Here is an 18,341-nt window from a genome sequence, read left to right on the forward strand (position 1 = left end):
CCCGTTCTCATCGCAGTTTGTTTTATTGCTCCATAAAGCATATATGGAAGCTGAAGCTGACTGGGAGCAGGGGTCCCCTCTCCCAGCTAAGCATTCTAAGAATTCCACAGGCCAGAAAGGCCTGGTATCAGGGGTATCTTACAAGGTTCCGGCTACGGGATCTCTAAATCAGGGCTTGCATATGGATTCCATTTCTCAGGACCCCCAAATACAGGACATGGGGGATGTGGAGGGTAGTACGGATCCTGTCGAGGGGGATGACCCACAGGTACTCCGATTGTTTCACAAGGAGGAGCTGGACACATTAATTGCACATGTCCTTCAGGAACTGGAGATCCCAGTTCCACAGGCAATCCCGGATTCTTCACCAGGTGATTTAGTGCTTGCAGGCCTCCGCGCTCAGCCGCAGATATTTCCTTTCCATCCAAAATTGTTTCAGTTGTATCCCGAGAGTGGGATACTCCAGAGGCTACCTTGCGGGTCAGTCGAGCTATGGAAAAGCTTTACCCGCTTCCTCTTGACTCCTTAGAGCTCCTTAAGGTCCCCAAGGTGGATTATGCGGTCCCAGCTATTGCCAAACATACCACCATTCCGGTTACGGGTGGCACAGCACTCAAGGATCCCCAGGATCAGAAGCTGGAGGTTCTGCTCAAGCGGATTTTTGAAGTTTCAGCCTTGGGAGTGAGAGCAGCGGTTTGCAGCAGCATAGTGCAGAGGGCTACCCTCCGCTGGATACAACAGCTGCTCATGGCGCAGGATCTGCCTCTGGAGGAGTCTGAGCAAGCGAACTGCATGGAGTCCGCGGTAGCATATACTGCGGATGCCTTGTATGATCTCCTCCGCACCTCGGCCTGCTCCATGGCTTCAGTGGTTTTGGCAAGGCGGCTCCTCTGGCTGCGGAACTGGGCAGCAGACTCCTCATCCAAGAAACAGCTAGGTTCTTTTCCTTTTTGGGGTAAGCTTTTATTCGGAGACAAATTGGAACAACTTGTTCGCTCCTTGGGGAAGAACAAGGTTTTCAAGCTACCGGAGGACAAGCCCAGATCCTTCCATTCCGCAGGTGCCTTTCGAGGACGTTTCTGTGGGCAGCGCCGCTTTCGCGCTGGAAGGGATACTGCGTCATACGCTCCACGACCACCACCCATGAGATCGCAAGCGTGGACACATTCCTTTCGTGGCAGACGGCCTCCACGAGCTGGTGCATCGCATACCTTCACCAATAATAAGGTGTCCCAATGAGAGGATGCTGGCCCAATCCTCGGTTCCGGAAGTCGGGGGATGACTCTTTCACTTTCAGGAGGAATGGGCCAAGATTACCTCCGACCAGTGGGTTCTCAACATTATAAATCACGGCTACGCTTTGGATTTTGCATGACCTCTTCGAGACCTGTTTCCTATTTCACCCAGTGGACCCCCGACGAAGCAGCGAGTGATTTTGCAAACGCTAGTTCGCTTACAGGCCCTGGGGGGCCATTGTTCCGGTCCCTGCAGCTGAACAGAGGACCGGTCGCTACTCCATTTACTTCATAGTTCCCAAGAAGGAGGGCACATTCCGCTCGATATTGGATTTGAAGCAAGTCAACAGAGCGTTACGGATCCCACGCTTCCGCATGGAGCCCTTGAGATCCGTCATTGCGGCCGTCCACAAAGGCGAGTATTTGGCTTCTTTGGATTTAACGGAAGCTTATCTCCACATAGGGATCCAGGAATTTCATCAGCGGTTCCTGCAGTTCATGATCATGGGGTCCCATTACCAGTTTTGTGCCCTACCATTCGGTCTAGCAACGGCTCCGAGAGTCTTCACCAAAGTGATGGTAGTGGTAGCGGCGAGCCTTCGAAGGGAAGGTGTATTGGTTCACCCGTACTTGGACGACTGACTCATTCGGGCCAAATCGCAGATACTCTGCGAACAGGCAGTACGCTCAGTATTGAGCTGACTGAGTTCCCTCAGCTGGGTCGTCAACCATCCCAAGAGCAATCTGGTTCCTTCCCAGAGGTTGGAGTTTCTGGGAGCCAGGTTCGACATAGGATTGGGCAAGGTTTTTCTACCACAGGTGCGGATGGAGCGTCTAATGTTGCAGGTTCGCCTTCTGGTAGCCCTTCCCTCACTGGTGGTGTGGGATTACTTGCAGGTTCTTGGGTATATGGCATCCACACTGGAGTTGGTCCCTTGGGCCTTTGCTCATATGTGGCCTTTACAGGGAGCACTACTTTCTCGTTGGGATCCCAAATCGGAGGAGTTCCAGTTGCCTTTGCCGCTCCTCGAACCGGCCAGGTCCAGTCTGAATTGGTGGTTGATACCAGATCACTTGCTCCAGGGTGTGGATTTGGAGCCCCCTCGATGGATCATCGTGACGACGGACGCCAGCCTGACGGGTTGGGGAGCAGTCTGTCAGTCTCGGTCCGCTCAGGGTCTTTGGACACTGCCACAGACCAAGTGGTCCATCAACCGATTGGAGACCAGGGCGTTTTGCTTGGTGTTGCGCCATTTTGTCCCCCTGATTCAGCACCAGGCAGTTCGGATCCTGTCCGACAATGCGACCACGGTGGCTTATATCAATCGACAAGGGGGCACCAGGAGTCGACTGGTGGCATCCGAAGCAAGCAGGTTGATGGATTGGGCGGAGCAACACCTGTCTTGCATAGCAGCTTCCCACATAGCCGGTGTTGACAACGTTCAGGCGGACTTTCTCAGCCGCCAACAGCTAGATCCCGGAGAATGGGAGCTGTCACACGAGACACTGCGGCTCATCATCCGACGGTGGGGGACCCCACAGTTGGATCTGATGGCAACTCGCTTGAATGCGAAGGCAGCTCGCTTCATGAGTCGCAGAAGAGAGCACGGATCGGAAGGAGTAGACGCCCTGGTTTTTCCTTGACCCACACATATTCTCCTTTACGTGTTTCCACCCTGGCCACTGGTGGGAAAGATATTGCGTCGGATCAAATCCCACAGGGGACGAGTCATTCTAGTGGCACCAGAGTGGCCAAGGAGGCCGTGGTTTGCAGATCTGATCAATCTGGCAGTAGACAACCCCTTATGTCTCGGTCATCTGACTCACCTGGTTCGGCAGGGCCCAGTATTTTTCGACCAGGCCAATCGCGTTTGTCTAGCGGCTTGGCTTATGAGAGGCAGCAATTGAGAGGCGGAGGCGGTTATTACTACCCTTCTTACACGCTCGTAAAACATCCACTTTGGTTGCCTACGTGCGGGTATGGAAGGTGTTTGACTCTTGGTGCCGAGGGTCGAAGTTGTGCCCGCGTCAGGCTACGGTGTCTCATATTTTGGCTTTTTTGCAGGATGGTCTGAAGAAAGGTTTGTCGTATAGTTCCCTCCGAGTACAGATTGCTACCTTGGGATGTTATCGTGGAAAGATTGATGGGACTTCCATCACCTTGCACCCAGATGTAGCCAGATTTTTGAAGGGAGTCAAACACTTACGGCCGCCAGTGCGTTCTATCTGTCCGTCTTGGAGTCTGAATTTGGTTCTTCGTGGACTGTGTACGTCCCCCTTTGAACCTCTGAAATGAGCCACGCTGAAGGATTTAACGCTCAAGACGGTGTTTTTAGTGGCTATCTGTTCAGCTAGAAGAATTTCAGAACTCCAAGCGTTGTCCTGTAGAGAGCCTTTCCTGCGTATTACTGACACGGGAGTTTCTCTTCGCACCGTACCTTCTTTTTTGCCAAAGGTAGTTTCAGCTTTTCATGTCAACCAGACAGTTGAACTGCCGGCCTTTTCTGAGGCCGAGGTCACAGCTTCAAGGGAGAAGGAGCTTCGGCGGTTGGATGTTCGGGTACTTTTACAGTATTTGGAGATTACCAATCCTTTCAGGCTGTCCGATCATCTATTTGTCTTGTGGAGTGGTCCTAAGAAAGGGACTAAAGCATCTAAGTCTACTATCGCCCGCTGGTTGAAGGATGCTATCGCTTCTACTTACATTTGTCATGGGCGTGCCGTTCCAGAGGGACTTAAGGCCCATTTTCTGCACTCTCAAGTGGCGTCCTGGGCAGAGAGTGAATGTGTCTCACCTCATGAGATTTGCCAGGCGGCTACTTGGAAATCTTTGCACACATTTGCCAAGCATTACCAGTTGGATGTTCGGGATCTGAAGATGGACTCATTTGGCAGCAGTGTGCTTCGAGCGGGACTCTCTAGATCCCACCCCCTTTAGGGCAGCTTGGGTACATCCCAGCAGTCTGGACTGATCTGGTACGTACAGGGAAAGGAAAATTAGTTCTTACCTGATAATTTTCGTTCCTGTAGTACCAAGGATCAGTCCAGATGCCCGCCCAGAGGATTGGGAGTCCTGCTTGTCTGCTTCTCTGTTTCTGATGTTTACGTTTGTTACAGGTTTCTCAGACCACTTGGAAAGAAGTTATTTCGTTCTATCTTTTGTAGTTCCTTGTATACAAGGTTGTCGTTTGACTTGATCTAGTCATGGGTTGTTTCCTATACATTTGTCATTCTGCTTTGATATCGATTATACTGAGGGATCGCAGGTGGCACAACAGGGGATGTAGGTGGCGTTCTTTTTCAGTTCTCTCTGACTCCATCTGCTGGAAGGGAGGCATAACCTAGCAGTCTGGACTGATCCTTGGTACTACAGGAACGAAAATTTATCAGGTAAGAACTAATTTTCCTTTATCAGGTAAGTAATTTCTCCATTATTTTTTGACTTTGAAGACATTTAAAATTTTCCGTCGATAAGCAGGGCATTTAGCCATGCATGCTGGGTGATGTCATCTGTGATGTCATGAAGACGGAGCTTACTCTCATAGCTCGAAGAGCTTTAAAGTGCGCATGACCTCGGGTTCCTGCGCTCCTCAAGCTTCCCTTCAGTTTTAGTTTTCCACAGTTCTACACTGATGTGTGGCTACTCTCTCCCTGACAGGAAAATTAAAATCTTTCAAAACGTGAAGAAAAGAAGAAAGAAGATGCCGAAGATCCCAGGATTTAAGTACTGCTCCTGCGGTAAGATCGTGTCAGTGACCGATGGGCATAATTAATTACTGTTATTTATGCCTCGGTCCCAACCATGATCAGGACGCATGCAGGGTCTGTGGGAGGATGTCCCTGCGAGCAAGAGGACAAAGGTCTGAGAAAATGGAGAGGCTGAGGCACTCCTATGCCCCCTCTCCAGCGGATAAAAGATCGACCAAGTCTTCACCGGGCATTCAAAAGCCTCAGTCCGAGACTCCTCGATGCGCGCACTCTGCTTCGGAAGAACGTGCGTCGAAGACTGCGTCGGTGACCGCACATCATGCGTCGAGTGCTGCGCCGGATACGACGCACACGACGCATGCGTCGTTAAAACCTGCGTCCCTACCAGTTCTAGGACATCATACGATGCAATCGACGCATGCGTCGGCAGTACCAAAGGCATAGTTATCCGCGACACATGTCAACGCATTTAAAACATCCACGACGAATCTCGAGCACCTATGAAGCAAGTGCCTCATAAACATAAGAAGCCTCATCAACTGAGGAAGACAACTGATACATCTAAACCACTGGACAAGCCACTTAAATCAGTTTCAAAAACAAAACATCTGACACTTCCCTCTACAGCATCTCCTGTATCGGAATCTGCTCGGAGGCACATTACACCTTCACCAGGGGAATCATTCCCCTTCGTCAGTGTTGTCTGATATTATTGTAGACGACCAAGCAGGGGGCTGGGAGTCATCTCCAGAAATAGTATCTCTTCCTGCAAAACCTCATAAGAGACTTAGGTCGCCTCATTTACCTCTGCCAAATATACCGCGGGAACCCGAGCTCATGCACATTTCAAAGCTCTTTGAGCTATGAGAGTAAGCTCCACCTTCGTGACATCACGGATGACGTCACCCAGCATGCATGGCTAAATTCCCTGCTATCTACGGAAAACACCGTTTACGGTAAGCAAACTTGCTTTTACCTTGTCATAAAGAAGGCAGGCCTGAATTTGTCTTTTCTAATATGACTTTGTCTACTGGTTTCTGGAGTGATAGGAGAAATGAAAATGTTAATTCAAATTCAAACTCTTCAGTGGCCAACAATAATGGGGAAAGAAAACGGCTATGAGATTGACTATTAAGCAAGATTGTGGTGAAATAAAATTTGTAAAATTGTTTGTTTCACGTTTGTATGTGATATGTTTTTATAGCACAGCTATCTAATCAAGACATACCAGATATGTGAGTTATAGATGTTCCCAATATGCCATGTCACGGGTTATATAATTTCTTAATTTCTTGATTGATGTAATCATACCAGTTCTCATTAAATACATTTCACTTTTTATCTCCCTTAAGACCTTTCTCCTTCTCCAATTCATTTAGATTTTAATTGATCTTATTGTAAATTGCTTTGATTGCCAAATAAAGAAAGGTAATAAATTAAATTTTAATAAACTAAACTGAATTAGTTTCTGGCTAGGTGGGTTTATGTCTTCAGCTGACATCCTTCATTCAAGTTTGCACTTGGCAGTTTGATCTCTACAATGTGGTCTAAATACTTTGGTTGAGTCAGCCAAGACAAGAATTCATTATCTTGGCAGTAGAGAACCAGGGCAGATCCTTTTCATTATATATCTCATCCTGTCCCTAAATGTATTGCTCCTAGAAAAAATTTCTAGCTAAGAGAAGTTATGTATTCCTCCCTTTCAAAGATGTTTCTAATGCTACAAGGGGTGTGGTGCCCATTAGACGTTATTGATGGTAAATTCTAGGCATACTAATATTCAGACATTTTAGAATCCTACAGTTTTTAAAATAACCCAATTCTTAGTGAGGGGTGACTTGAAAGTCCCATGTAGTCCATTTTCTTTTCTCTTGTAGGCCTACAGAATTAAAAAAAGATGTGCCAGTTAAGCATCTAGAGGAGGAAAAGGGGCCTAATTCTCAGCCTGCAGCTGCTGTTGAAGAAGATGGTAAACCTTTTCCAGAACCCAAGATTCCCTATCCTTACTTTTCCAGTCTCATGGAGAAGGAGCAGAAGTTGTATGTGCATTTCTTGATGAAGTATGCAAACAACAAAAAATATATTCCGTTGGGAGACGATAAAGAATACTCATATTTTATGGTATGTGCAATATTGGTATTTTTTTTCTAAAATAAAATGTTATGCAATGAATGAAGATGTCTTATTGTTTAAACCAGTGGTTCTCAACTGGTGTGTCGCGACACACCAGTGTGTCGCCAAGAACACACAGGTGTGTTGCCACACTTCCTGGTCCCCCACTGATCCAGCTGCTCCCCCTACCCAAGCAAAATAGGTCCTCCGCCCAGGCTTAAAACGCTGATAGCCCGGGAGGAACGCAGTAGGACAGCTGAAGTCAGCGGCACCGGCATGTTCTCTTCTTCCTGCCACCCGCAGTCCGGAAGAGGTGAGCAGCGGGTGCGTGCACGGGAAGAAGAGACCTTGCTAGCGTGGGCAGCATCGGCCCGAAGAAAAGAAGAGAGGCGCGGCCTTGAAGTATGAGAGTGTGGCTTGGAGAAAAACAAGGAACAACGTCAACACCCGCAGCCGAATGGGACTTCTTTCTCCGTGAGGGCTGAAAGTGAAGGAGGTTGTTGCTACCTTTAGGGTTGGACGTGGGGGAGGCTGCTACTGGCTCTAATTCGGGTGGGGGGGGAGTAAGTGAATGAGCAAGCAAGCATGTGTGTTTGAGATCCTGTGTGTGTGTGTGTGTGTGTGTGAGTGAGATAGCATGTATGTGAACGATTGAGAGCCTGTACATGTGAAAGAGAGTATGTGTGTGATTGAGAGCTGGCTTAGGTGAGGGAGCATGTGAGTATGTGATTGAGAGCATGTGTGAAACTGAGAGAAAGAGAGAGAGAATGTTTGTAAGCATGTGAATGAGAGTCTGTGTATGAGAGAAAAGGACAGCATGTATGTGTGTGATTGAAAGCCTGTGTGTATAAGCCTGAAAAGATAGCATGTGTATAAATGTGTAATTAAGAGCCTATATAAGTGAGAGAGAAAAAGCATGTGTTTAAGTGAGCTTTTAGAGCCAGTGTGAGAGACAGAGAGGAGAAAGTTGCAAGCAAACCATCCCTCCTCCTACTAATTCAAAACAATTTCAAGGTACCTGGATATCACACATTCCCAGGTATGCAGAGCAAAACATTTTTTGTATCCTTATTATTTTTCATTACTGGGTCTTTGTGTCTGCTATTTTGAACTATTTTATTGGTATCTAGAAAATTTTTATATGATTTTTTAATTATTGGATATTCCATTCATCAGCTGTTTTGAAATAATCTTTTCTTTTTGTTAGTAAGGTTTTACTGCTACTGATTTTTTATTACTTGAATTGTTTTATAAGGACTGGTGATATTTCTTTTTTTCCTTTGTTACACTGCATACAGAGACTCTGGTTTGTTGCAGTTTCCAATTAAGTTTTTGTCTGCATGTTTCTAGTTAAGCATTTTGGTCTCTTTATTCTTTGTGATTCAGGTGAGGTTTTCTGCTGATGTGTAGTTTCTGTGTAGGGCTCTATTGCAGCCTAACTTGGTTCGTTTTCCTAATAGGAGATGTATTGGTGTCTTAAGGCCTGGTGTAATATTTTCAGTGTTGCCTTTTCTTAGCTAAGGTGGTTACTGTTTAAGTGCTGGAAATTGGTGCTGTTTTGGTGTGGGATGTTTACTATTTATGCAATTTCTGTTCAGACAGAATATGTATCTTTTCCTTGTGTCATTCTTAACAATAAAAATAATACTGGACCTTTATTTTTTATTTCCGCCGTGAATTGTAATGAGCAGTGTGTCACACATGTAAGCATGGTCTGTCAGGTTTGTCACGATGGGAAGAAGGTTGAGAACCACTGGTTTAAACCATATGTAGATCCATTTTGGCACAGGAGATCATAGTTTCCCTGTACGTACCTGGATCAGTCCAGACCGTGGGTTATGTCCCCAATCCAGCAGATGGAGTCAGCACAAGCTTCGAGGGGGCGTCACCATATATACTACTACCCCCTTTGCAGGAGTTCAGTATCTTCTGACTCCAGCAGATGCGAGTAGGGGACTCAGGGTTTTCTCCCTGTTGATGTAGACTAATCTTTCCTTTTTTGTTTCCTCTTTTTCTGGGCTTCTGCCTATTTTCTTGTGGATCAAGTTTCTTTATTTAAAAAAAAAAAAAAAGTTTAATTGAAAGGGTGTTCCAGGCTGTGGGGAGGCGTGGCTTACCCCCTGTGTTGTTTTCCCCTCCCGGTGCTGAAACCTAGTAGATAGGACGGGGTAAGTGGTACTGTTTTCCTTTTTGTATTTGTATTTTCCTTTACAGCTCTCCCCAACCCCGGGGCCTCGCGGCTGCCGGTGGTGACGGCCTCTCAGTGCTTGGGCCTAGTGCAGCTCCTCGTGGGCTGCTGGGGCATACTGAGAGGACTCCTACGTCGGGTTGTGAGGCTGGGAGGGCCCCCCCGCGGCGATTTCTTCAGCGGGCAGTGCAGGCCATCTGGGCCCCCCCGCAGCGGCAATTTTTTTCGCGGCCCCCCCCCGAGGCTCTACTTAATTATTTTTTGAAGCCGGCGTTGCTTTCGCGGGGTGATCCCGATGCCGCGGCCGTCGCGTTGCTCGGCCTGCGGCGAACCGGGATCTAGGATCTCCCGCGAGGGCATCTGCGCTCGGTGCCTTCCTGGGGGGGAAGGCACCTCGCAGTCCGTCGCCGAATTTTCGTTTTTCTGCTATGCCCGGGAGGCGCGGGCCGGCCCCTCCCCCATTCCTGGCGGGAACGGCGGCCATTTTGCATGGCCAGCGCCCTGAGGGGAGTCAGGCAGCGCTGGAGGAGAGGGATTTGGTTGCGGTTTCTCCACCGATTTTGCTGCCGGAGCAAGGCCCGCAGGGGCAGGGCTCAACGGTGGTTCCCCCCCCCGGAGCCCCCTTGGGCAGGCCGGGGTTCTCCCCGGAGTTTGTGCTTCTTATGCACACAGCTTACCTCCAGGGGTTGGATGCTCCTGCGGGGCCTCCCCCTGCCAAGATCCCACGGACGTCCACCCCTTCACAGGCCCCCCCCCACCCGGTGCGGGGGCCCCTCATGTTCACCCTCTAGCTCGGGCCCGTCTTTCGGCTGGGGCTGTGGGAGCGGTGTCAGGCCCAGCGGATCCTGGGTCTGATCCCCCGGACTTCGGACAAGGGGACTCCACGCCTGAGGGGGACGACCCGCGTCCAGAGGGACGAGCTGGATGACCTGATTCCTCTCATAATTCAGGAATTGGATCTGGACCCGCTGCCGGATCCGCCCGCTCCAGTAGCGCCTGCAGTCGTCACTTCTTCGAAGAAGGGGGATCCGGTCTTGGCAGCCCTGCGGCCCAAGGCTCGAGCGTTTCCCATTCACGATTCATTCCTGCAGCTTCTCACTAGGGAATGGGATACCCCGGAGGCTGCTCTGAAGGGCAGCCGGGCCATGGAAAAGCTTTACCCACCACCGGAGGATTTCCTGGATCTCATCAAGGTTCCAAAAGTGGACTCCGCGGTGTTGGCGGTCACGAAGAGGACGACGATACCGGTGACCGGAGGAGCGGCCTTGCGGGATACGCAAGATCGCAAATTGGAGGTTTTCCTGAAGATGGTCTTCGAGGTCTCCGCACTGGGCATGCGGGCAGTGACGTGCAGTTCTCTTGCCCAGAGGGCGAGTCTTCTCTGGGTACAACAGCTGCTCACGTCGCAGGACCTGCCCGCTGAGGAGGCCACCCAGGCGGATAGGCTAGAAGCGGCGGTGGCGTACGGGGCGGATGCCTCGTACGACCTGTTTCGGGTCCTAGCAAGATCCATGGTGTCGGTAGTGGCGGCACGGCGCCTGCTGTGGCTTCTCAACTGGGCGGCGGATACGTCCTCCAAGTCGAGTCTGGGCTCCCTTCCATTCAGAGGTAAGTTCCTCTTCGGGGAGGATCTGGATCAGATCATCAAGTCTCTGGGTGAAAACGCGGTTCATCGTCTGCCGGAGGACAGATACCGGCCTTCTAGAGCGTATGCCTCTTCCCGGACCAGAGCCAGGGTGCAACGGCGCTACAGGAGCTACAGACCATCGGGCTCTAGACCCGCCGCCTCCAGGTCACAGTCCTGGTCGCGTTCCTTTCATGGACGGAGGCCCGCCCGCACCACCCCCGGAGCAGGTAACCCCTCTCCTAAGGCCTCACAATGATGTCAGGCTCGCCCACTCTGCCAGTCCCAGAATTGGGGGGTGGCTGGCGTTTTTCTACAAGGAGTGGGCGCAGATCACCTCGGACCAGTGGGTCCTGGACACCATAGATCACGGCTACGCATTTGAATTTGTCCGTCCCCCACAGGCAAGTTTCATTTTCTCCCCCTGTGGTTCGGCGCTCAAGAGAAGGGCGGTGCAGACGACGTTGGACAGACTTCGGGAGATAGGCGCTATCGCCCCCGTGCCCTTCGGAGAGGTGGGCTCGGGCCACTATTCCATCTACTTCGTCGTGCCAAAGAAGGACGGTTCCTTCCGGCCCATCCTGGATCTCAAGGAAGTCAACAAGTCCCTCCGAGTGATCCGGTTTCACATGGAAATGCTGCGGTCGGTGATTGCGGCGGTACATCGGGGGGAGTTCCTCGCCTCTCTGGATCTCACGAAGGCCTACCTGCACATTCCCATCCGCCCGGCCCATCACCGTCTCCTCCGGTTCAAGATCCTGGACCAGCACTTTCAGTTCATAGCTCTCCCGTTCGGATTGGCGACGGCACCGCGTACCTTTACCAAAATCATGGTAGTTGTGGCGGCAGCCCTTCGAAAGGAGGGCGTGCTGGTCCATCCTTATCTGGACGATTGGCTCATTCGAGCGAAGTCCTTCAACCAGGGACAAGCAGCGGTGAGCAGGGTGCTACAGTTCCTGCAGTCCCTGGGATGGGTAGTGAACTTCTCCAAGAGCTCCCTCGTACCCTCGCAGCGCTTGGATTTCTTGGGAGCGACCTTCGACACCCGGCTGGGCAAAGTCTTTCTGCGTCAGGACAAGGCGCAATCTTTGCGGGAGCATGTACTGCGATTCTCTGCGTTGCAAGATCCCACCTCCTGGGACTAGCTCCAGCTCCTGGGGGTGATGGGTTCCACCATCGACATGGTCCCATGGGCGTTTGCGCATCTCAGGCCCTTGCACTGGGCGCTCCTCTCCCGTTGGAAACCGATCTCGCAGGACTACCAGATGATTCTCCCACTTCCGCAAAAGGCCAGGGACAGTCTGGGCTGGTGGTCGGATCCGTCGAATCTGGCCCACGGCGTGTCTCTCGAGTTGCCCAATTGGGTGATAGTAATCACCAATGCCAGTCTGCGGGGCTGGGGGGCGGTCTGCGATCGAAGCGCCACACAGGGGACGTGGTCCGCGATGGAGGCGAAGTGGTCCATCAACCGTCTGGAAACCAGGGCGGTCAGGCTAGCGCTGCGACATTTCCTGCCGCTCCTTCGGAACCGGGAGGTCAGAGTTCTCTCGGACAACGTTACCACCTTGGCCTACATCAACCGCCAAGGCGGCACGCGCAGTCCGCAGGTAGCGCTAGAGGCGGCGCTGCTGAAACAATGGGCGGAGCGTCATCTCGTCCGGCTAGCGGCCTTGCACATCGCCGGAGTGGACAACGTTCAGGCGGACTTCCTCAGTCGCCAGCGGCTGGACCCGGAGAGTGGTCTCTGTCCGAGGACGCGATGCAACTTCTCGTCCATCGGTGGGGAGCCCCCCACTTGGATTTGATGGCCTCCGCTCTCAACGCCAAGGCTCCTCGTTTCTTCAGTCGCCGGAGAGAGCGCGGCGCGGAAGGAGTGGATGCGCTGGCCCTTCCGTGGCCGTCACATCTTCTACTCTACGCATTTCCGCCGTGGCCCCTGGTGGGCAGGATGCTTCACAAAATAGAAAGCCATCAGGGGACCGTGATCTTCGTCGCTCCGGAATGGCCCAGGAAGCCTTGGTTCGCGGATCTGCTACAGCTGGTGATCGACGGGCCAGTCAGACTGGGGCACCTCCCCCGTCTATTACGTCAGGGCCCGATATTTTTCGATCAGGCAGAACTCTTCTGTCTTGCGGCCTGGCTTTTGAGAGGCGCCGCCTCCGGTGCCGGGGCTATCCGGAGGCAGTAGTATCCACACTGCTGCGGGCACGTAAGACATCGACGTCGGTGGCCTATGTTCGAGTCTGGAAGGTGTTCGAGCTGTGGTGTGCCAGTCAAGACACGAGACCTACTAGGGCTTCGGTACCTCAGATCCTTCAGTTTTTACAGGCGGGGGTGGACAAAGGCTCTCGCCTATAATTCCCTGCGGTTACAGGTGGCCGCCCTGGGTTCGTTATTGCGCGATGGCGGCTCTCTACTACAGCATCCGGACATTGCTGTTTCCTCAAGGGTGTCAAGCATTTACGGCCTCCGGTACGGGACCCATGTCCCTCCTGGAGTCTCAACCTGGTGCTTCGCTCCCTGTCGGGACCACCGTTCGAGCCACTGCGCACCGCAACGATCAAAGATCTCACCCTCAAGGCGGTATTCCTGGTGGCCATCTGTTCCGCTCGCCGCATTTCTGAGCTGCAGGCTCTGTCGTGTAGAGAGCCTTATCTGTGTTTCTCAGACTCTGGAGTGTCACTTCGCACCGTGCCATCCTTCCTACCGAAAGTGGTGTCTGCATTCCATGTGAACCAGACGGTGGAATTGCCGTCCTTCTCTCCCTCCGAGCCGAAGGCTCTTCGACTATTGGATGTCAGGCGCACGCTGCGTCTCTATCTGGAGGCTACCAATGAGTTCCGGATTTCTGACCATCTCTTCGTGCTTTGGTCCGGTCCCAGGAAGGGGTCTCAGGCCTCGAAGGCGACCATTGCGAGGTGGCTGAAGGCGGGCATTGCTGCTTCCTACATTGGGGCGGGGCGGACTCCCCCGCCCGGCATTGTAGCTCATTCTACACGTTCTCAGGCGGCTTCCTGGGCGGAGGCGCGCTCGGTCTCTACTCAGGAAATCTGCAGAGCAGCTACATGGAAATCATTACACACGTTCTCGAGGCACTATCGCCTGCACCTCGCCTCTTCCGTCACGGGACATTTTGGCGAGCAGGTTCTCCGAGCAGGCCTCTCTGGACCCCACCCGATTTAGGGAAGCTTGGGTACATCCCACGGTCTGGACTGATCCAGGTACGTACAGGGAAAAGAAAATTATTCCTTACCTGCTAATTTTCGTTCCTGTAGTACCATGGATCAGTCCAGACGCCCACCGCGCTTGGGTTCCAATCCTGCTCGACTCTTCTCTACGGGACTGTAGTGTTATAGGGCTTTCCCGACTCTTCAGTTTCACTGTTCTCACAGCTCCCTACACGTTGGCATGCTGTTTACGCAGCTTCCTACCCGTTGGTAGGACGGTTGCAGTTTGTATTAATGTTACACGGTTATTGTTGCCGGTTCATATAAACTTGATCCACTAAAGGGGTTCTGTTTCTACTCGGGCTTTGATATACTCGATACTGAACTCCTGCAGAGGGGGTAGTAGTATATATGGTGACGCCCCCTCGAAGCTTGTGCTGACTCCATCTGCTGGATTGGGGACATAACCCACGGTCTGGACTGATCCATGGTACTACAGGAACGAAAATTAGCAGGTAAGGAATAATTTTCTTATAACAGTATAAAGGTAGTATTCATTGAGGTAATCTCTGAGCTTTAAGATTATAAGAGCATTTGTTGCTAGAATATTTTGCTGAATAGGCAGGAATATTTAACTTCTAGATTTTGTTGCACTAGATTTTATGTAGCAGTTGGTAATAAATGAAATGTAGAAACGGAACATAGTGGCAGGTAAAGACTATATTGGTCCATCCACATCTCCAGCTCAGCTTTATAGACCTTTCTAACCCTCAAAGCAGGACTGAAGTCAGGTGGGGGTGTGACCCAAGGCAAATAAATCCAAGCAGGCTCCCCCTCTGGGCAGAGGGAGAGAAGTGCCATCCATTTCCTTCCTTTGGAACAGGTCGATAGTGCTTCACAAACCTGGAAGTATCCACCAGGTTGTAGCTGCAAACAACTCTGCTGACAAAGGAGGAGGAGGAGAGAGAGCAAGCAGAAGTATTTTAAACGATGTAATAGTTTTTTTTATTAGAGCAGTCATGCTAGGAGAAATCGAGGTTTTTATTTTAATTGCTATCTTTTATGAACTTTTATGGTAGATATTTCTTGTTTTAATTTAATTTGTATTTTATGTTTTAATTGTTTTTATTTTAATTTTTTTTTTAATTCAGTGTTTTATTTGATGTTTATATTGATGCTGTAAGCTGTTATGATTGTTATGCAGAATACTGGTATATAAAATAATATAAATAAAAAAATTAAGTAGCGGCAGGAGCTTTGTTCCACTGGTGTTGGGCATGGGATGATTACCCCAGATCCCCTGCCTTCCTCCTCCACACCTCAATAGCCCTGACACAGATATCTTCTTTCTTTGTCCCTGTGAGGGAATATATAAGAAACTCCCTCAGGACACTTTGGACTGGTCACAGCTGTTCCAGTCCTCCTTAAGACTCAAGCCAGCTGTTCCAATCCTCCTTAAAACTCAAGCCAGCAAGGGATTCTGGGCCCAGGGAGGATCTCTGTAGCTGGCATAAGAAGTCAGGGCCCAAGGGGTGTAAAAGGCCCCAGGGAGAAAGTAGAAAGCCGGCCTATGCCAGAACATCGTATATTTAACTCAGATTTTCAGAGAGATAGTTGTATTAGTCTGGTGTAGCAAAAATGACAAGAGTATATTTGACTCTTTTGTTAACCCAAAAGACTGTTGAGGAAAGAAGCCTTTTTGCTGTATTTCTATTTTGCCTGTTAATAAACTGTGTGGAACCAGCCAGAGTTTGGCCTCCTTTTTATACTCCTGTTTCCCGAACCATGGCTGCTTCCAAGCAACCACATATGGTGTCAGCAGTGGGACCTCCTGGTCTAAACAGGAAGCACAGACCAGCGCCCACTGCACAGAAAGAAGGGGAAAAAAATACACAATTTTTTTTCTTCTCTTGGGGCCTGATTACAGGATAGCCTGGACTCTGGTAGCACAGGCCTGGGGAGAGGGGGGTGGCTTACCCCACTTGCAGCAGCAGGGAGAGAAGTAAATAGTAAGGACTGGACAGGCCAGAAAGGTGGGGTTTTTTTTGCCCCATATACTCGTTTCTTCCCCTGAAGTGCCCACAGCTTCACTGCTGCAAAAGTGTGAGAAGCCAAAAAGATGGAGCAGGTAGTATAGCTCCTCACTACAGGGCAGCAACAACTGTTGCTGCCCTGTAGTGCAGGCGCACTGCAAGAGCAAGTTATGCAACAAAACATGGTGCTAACCCAGGTGTCACAGGCCATGCAGACTGCCATAATCAGGCCACTTCTCTTGATGCTAGTAGTACTTAAGATTGCCCCAGCAGAAGACCCCAATTGTTTCCTGAAGAATGTTTGGACAGACAGCTTGATTAGCAGGATGGTCAGATATTCACTTGGATATTGGTGCACTATTGTAAACCGTTATGATGGTAAATAACTTAATGACTGTATATAAAAACTCTTAAATAAATAAATAAATAAATAAAGATATGGACTACCTATCTTGGAACCTTCTTACAGAGAGTAGCCAAGCTGCCTTTGAAGCCACCAACCCGGAAGAAAGGGATACATATGCCAAAGTCAAAACAGCTGTTCTAGAGAGTGCGGGACTCACCCCAGAAGCCCACCCATAGTGATTTCGGCAGGAAGTTCTTCAACCAGAGGAAAAACCGCTGTACATTTTCCCACAAATTTAAGGATGCAGCGTGGAAATGGTTGCGGTTGGAAGGGAAAACCAGGATGAACGTAGCCAAAGCGATTTTGCTGGAAAAATTCCTAGACAGCCTAGAACACCCTATGGCAGTGGATGTGCCGACACCGAACCTTAAATTAGACATGGTATTGAAAATCCATGCCTAAGTCATCCCAATCTCAGGGGAGACCCCCTGAACCGAGTAGAGGACGCTGGAGCCCTAGGCCCCCAACATTTGGGGAAGCTGGACCGGCTGTACTTTTCACTTCAACTGCAAATCCCAGCAGGACCACAGAGTTTCAACTGCGGAGGAAGGGGCAATTTTGCATGAGACTGCCCTCTCAGGGAAGATGAGCCAACGTACGTTAATGCCATAGCCCCACAGTTTTGCACTTTTGTAGAGGATCCCAACCAGGGAGTCTCTACTTTTTTGATTGCTGTTGAGCTAGATGGTGTTCCAACCCAGGCATTAGTGGACTCTGGGTGTAAAAACGCTCATTTGAAGAGAGTTACTGAAGTTGGTTTAGATTTGACTATGAAAGAATCATGACCTTGGCATGCATCCATGGTCACCAGCAAAGCCATATACAACTGAAGACCCTGGTTGGCCAAGACAGGGTAGAAGTGGAATTTCTTCCTTGGCTTCCATATCCAGTAGTGATAGGATCGGACTGTGCAAACTTCAAAATCCTGTGGAACCAATTCATTTCTGGTTCACCCACACCCAGCAATGAAGAGCTGGCATTTCCAGACCTCTTCCCTTTAGATCCTAACTTGTATCAAAAAGACTCTAAGATTCCTAAATCCAAGAAGTAACACCAACAGGGAAAATAGTTATGCTGCCAATTCTGGGGTCATCGTGGAGGAAGGGTCAGAGTCAGAAGAAGGGCAGCCCCTAACCAGAATAGCATATCTAACCCCTTTGCGTGGGAAAATGAGCACAACCTAGGAAATTTCAGACTGGCCCAAAGGGAGGATGAGACCTTTAAGTTTGCACAGGAGCGTATCCAGAGGGTGGGTGGGGAGCTAGTCCCTAGAGCAGAAGGTAAGGATCCCATTCCCCCTTATTTTGTAATGAAACGAGACCTACTTTACCAGATAACAAAAGAAATTGTGGAGAGAGAAGTGATACAACAACTCCTAGTCCCCAACCCCTCTTGCCAGCAGATCCTTCAATTAGCACATAGCCACCTTTTAGAGGGCCATCTGGATGAGGGAAAAAAAAACCAGAGAGAATATTAAAGTTCTTTTGGCCTGGCATACACCAACAGGTCCAGTTATTTTGCCAGTCCTCCCCGATGTACCAAAAAACGAAGCCTGCTGGTGTGCAGCTGGCACCCCTTATATGAATGCTGATTATAGAAACCCCATTCTGAAATGCATGGACCTAGTGAGGATTTTAGAGAGATGTACTTATTTCTTCAAGCAGATCTTGGTTATTCTTGACTATGTCACCCAATATCCGGAAACAATAAATTTACGGAACATAAAGACCCAGATGGTGGCGTCTGCCTTAGTGTGGGTTTTTTTCCCCGACTTGGGCTGCCTGTGGAAACCTTCACTAATCAAGGAACCCATTCATTTCCAAGGTAATGAAACAGCTCTGCACCTTGCTCAAGTACTCAGCTTGCTT

The 18,341-nt window shown here is 50.1% G+C and overlaps 1 protein-coding gene across 6 annotated transcripts in view; it reads left to right on the top strand.

Annotated features, from left to right (window-relative positions):
• The window catches only part of ICE2 (interactor of little elongation complex ELL subunit 2), a 158,966-nt gene that overhangs the window by 12,796 nt on the left and 127,829 nt on the right, over positions 1–18,341 (top strand). For all 6 annotated transcript variants that reach the window (XR_003852373.1, XM_029574921.1, XM_029574922.1 and 3 more), the window contains exon 3: positions 6,821–7,064. Coding sequence is in view for 5 of the 6 variants with exons in the window: in XM_029574921.1 (XP_029430781.1) it covers positions 6,821–7,064 (244 nt within the window). In the remaining variant the exon portion in view is untranslated. The remainder of the gene's footprint in view (positions 1–6,820; positions 7,065–18,341) is intronic.

The sequence above is a fragment of the Rhinatrema bivittatum genome, chromosome 13, assembly GCF_901001135.1.
Source record: "Rhinatrema bivittatum chromosome 13, aRhiBiv1.1, whole genome shotgun sequence".
Lineage (NCBI taxonomy): Eukaryota > Metazoa > Chordata > Amphibia > Gymnophiona > Rhinatrematidae > Rhinatrema > Rhinatrema bivittatum.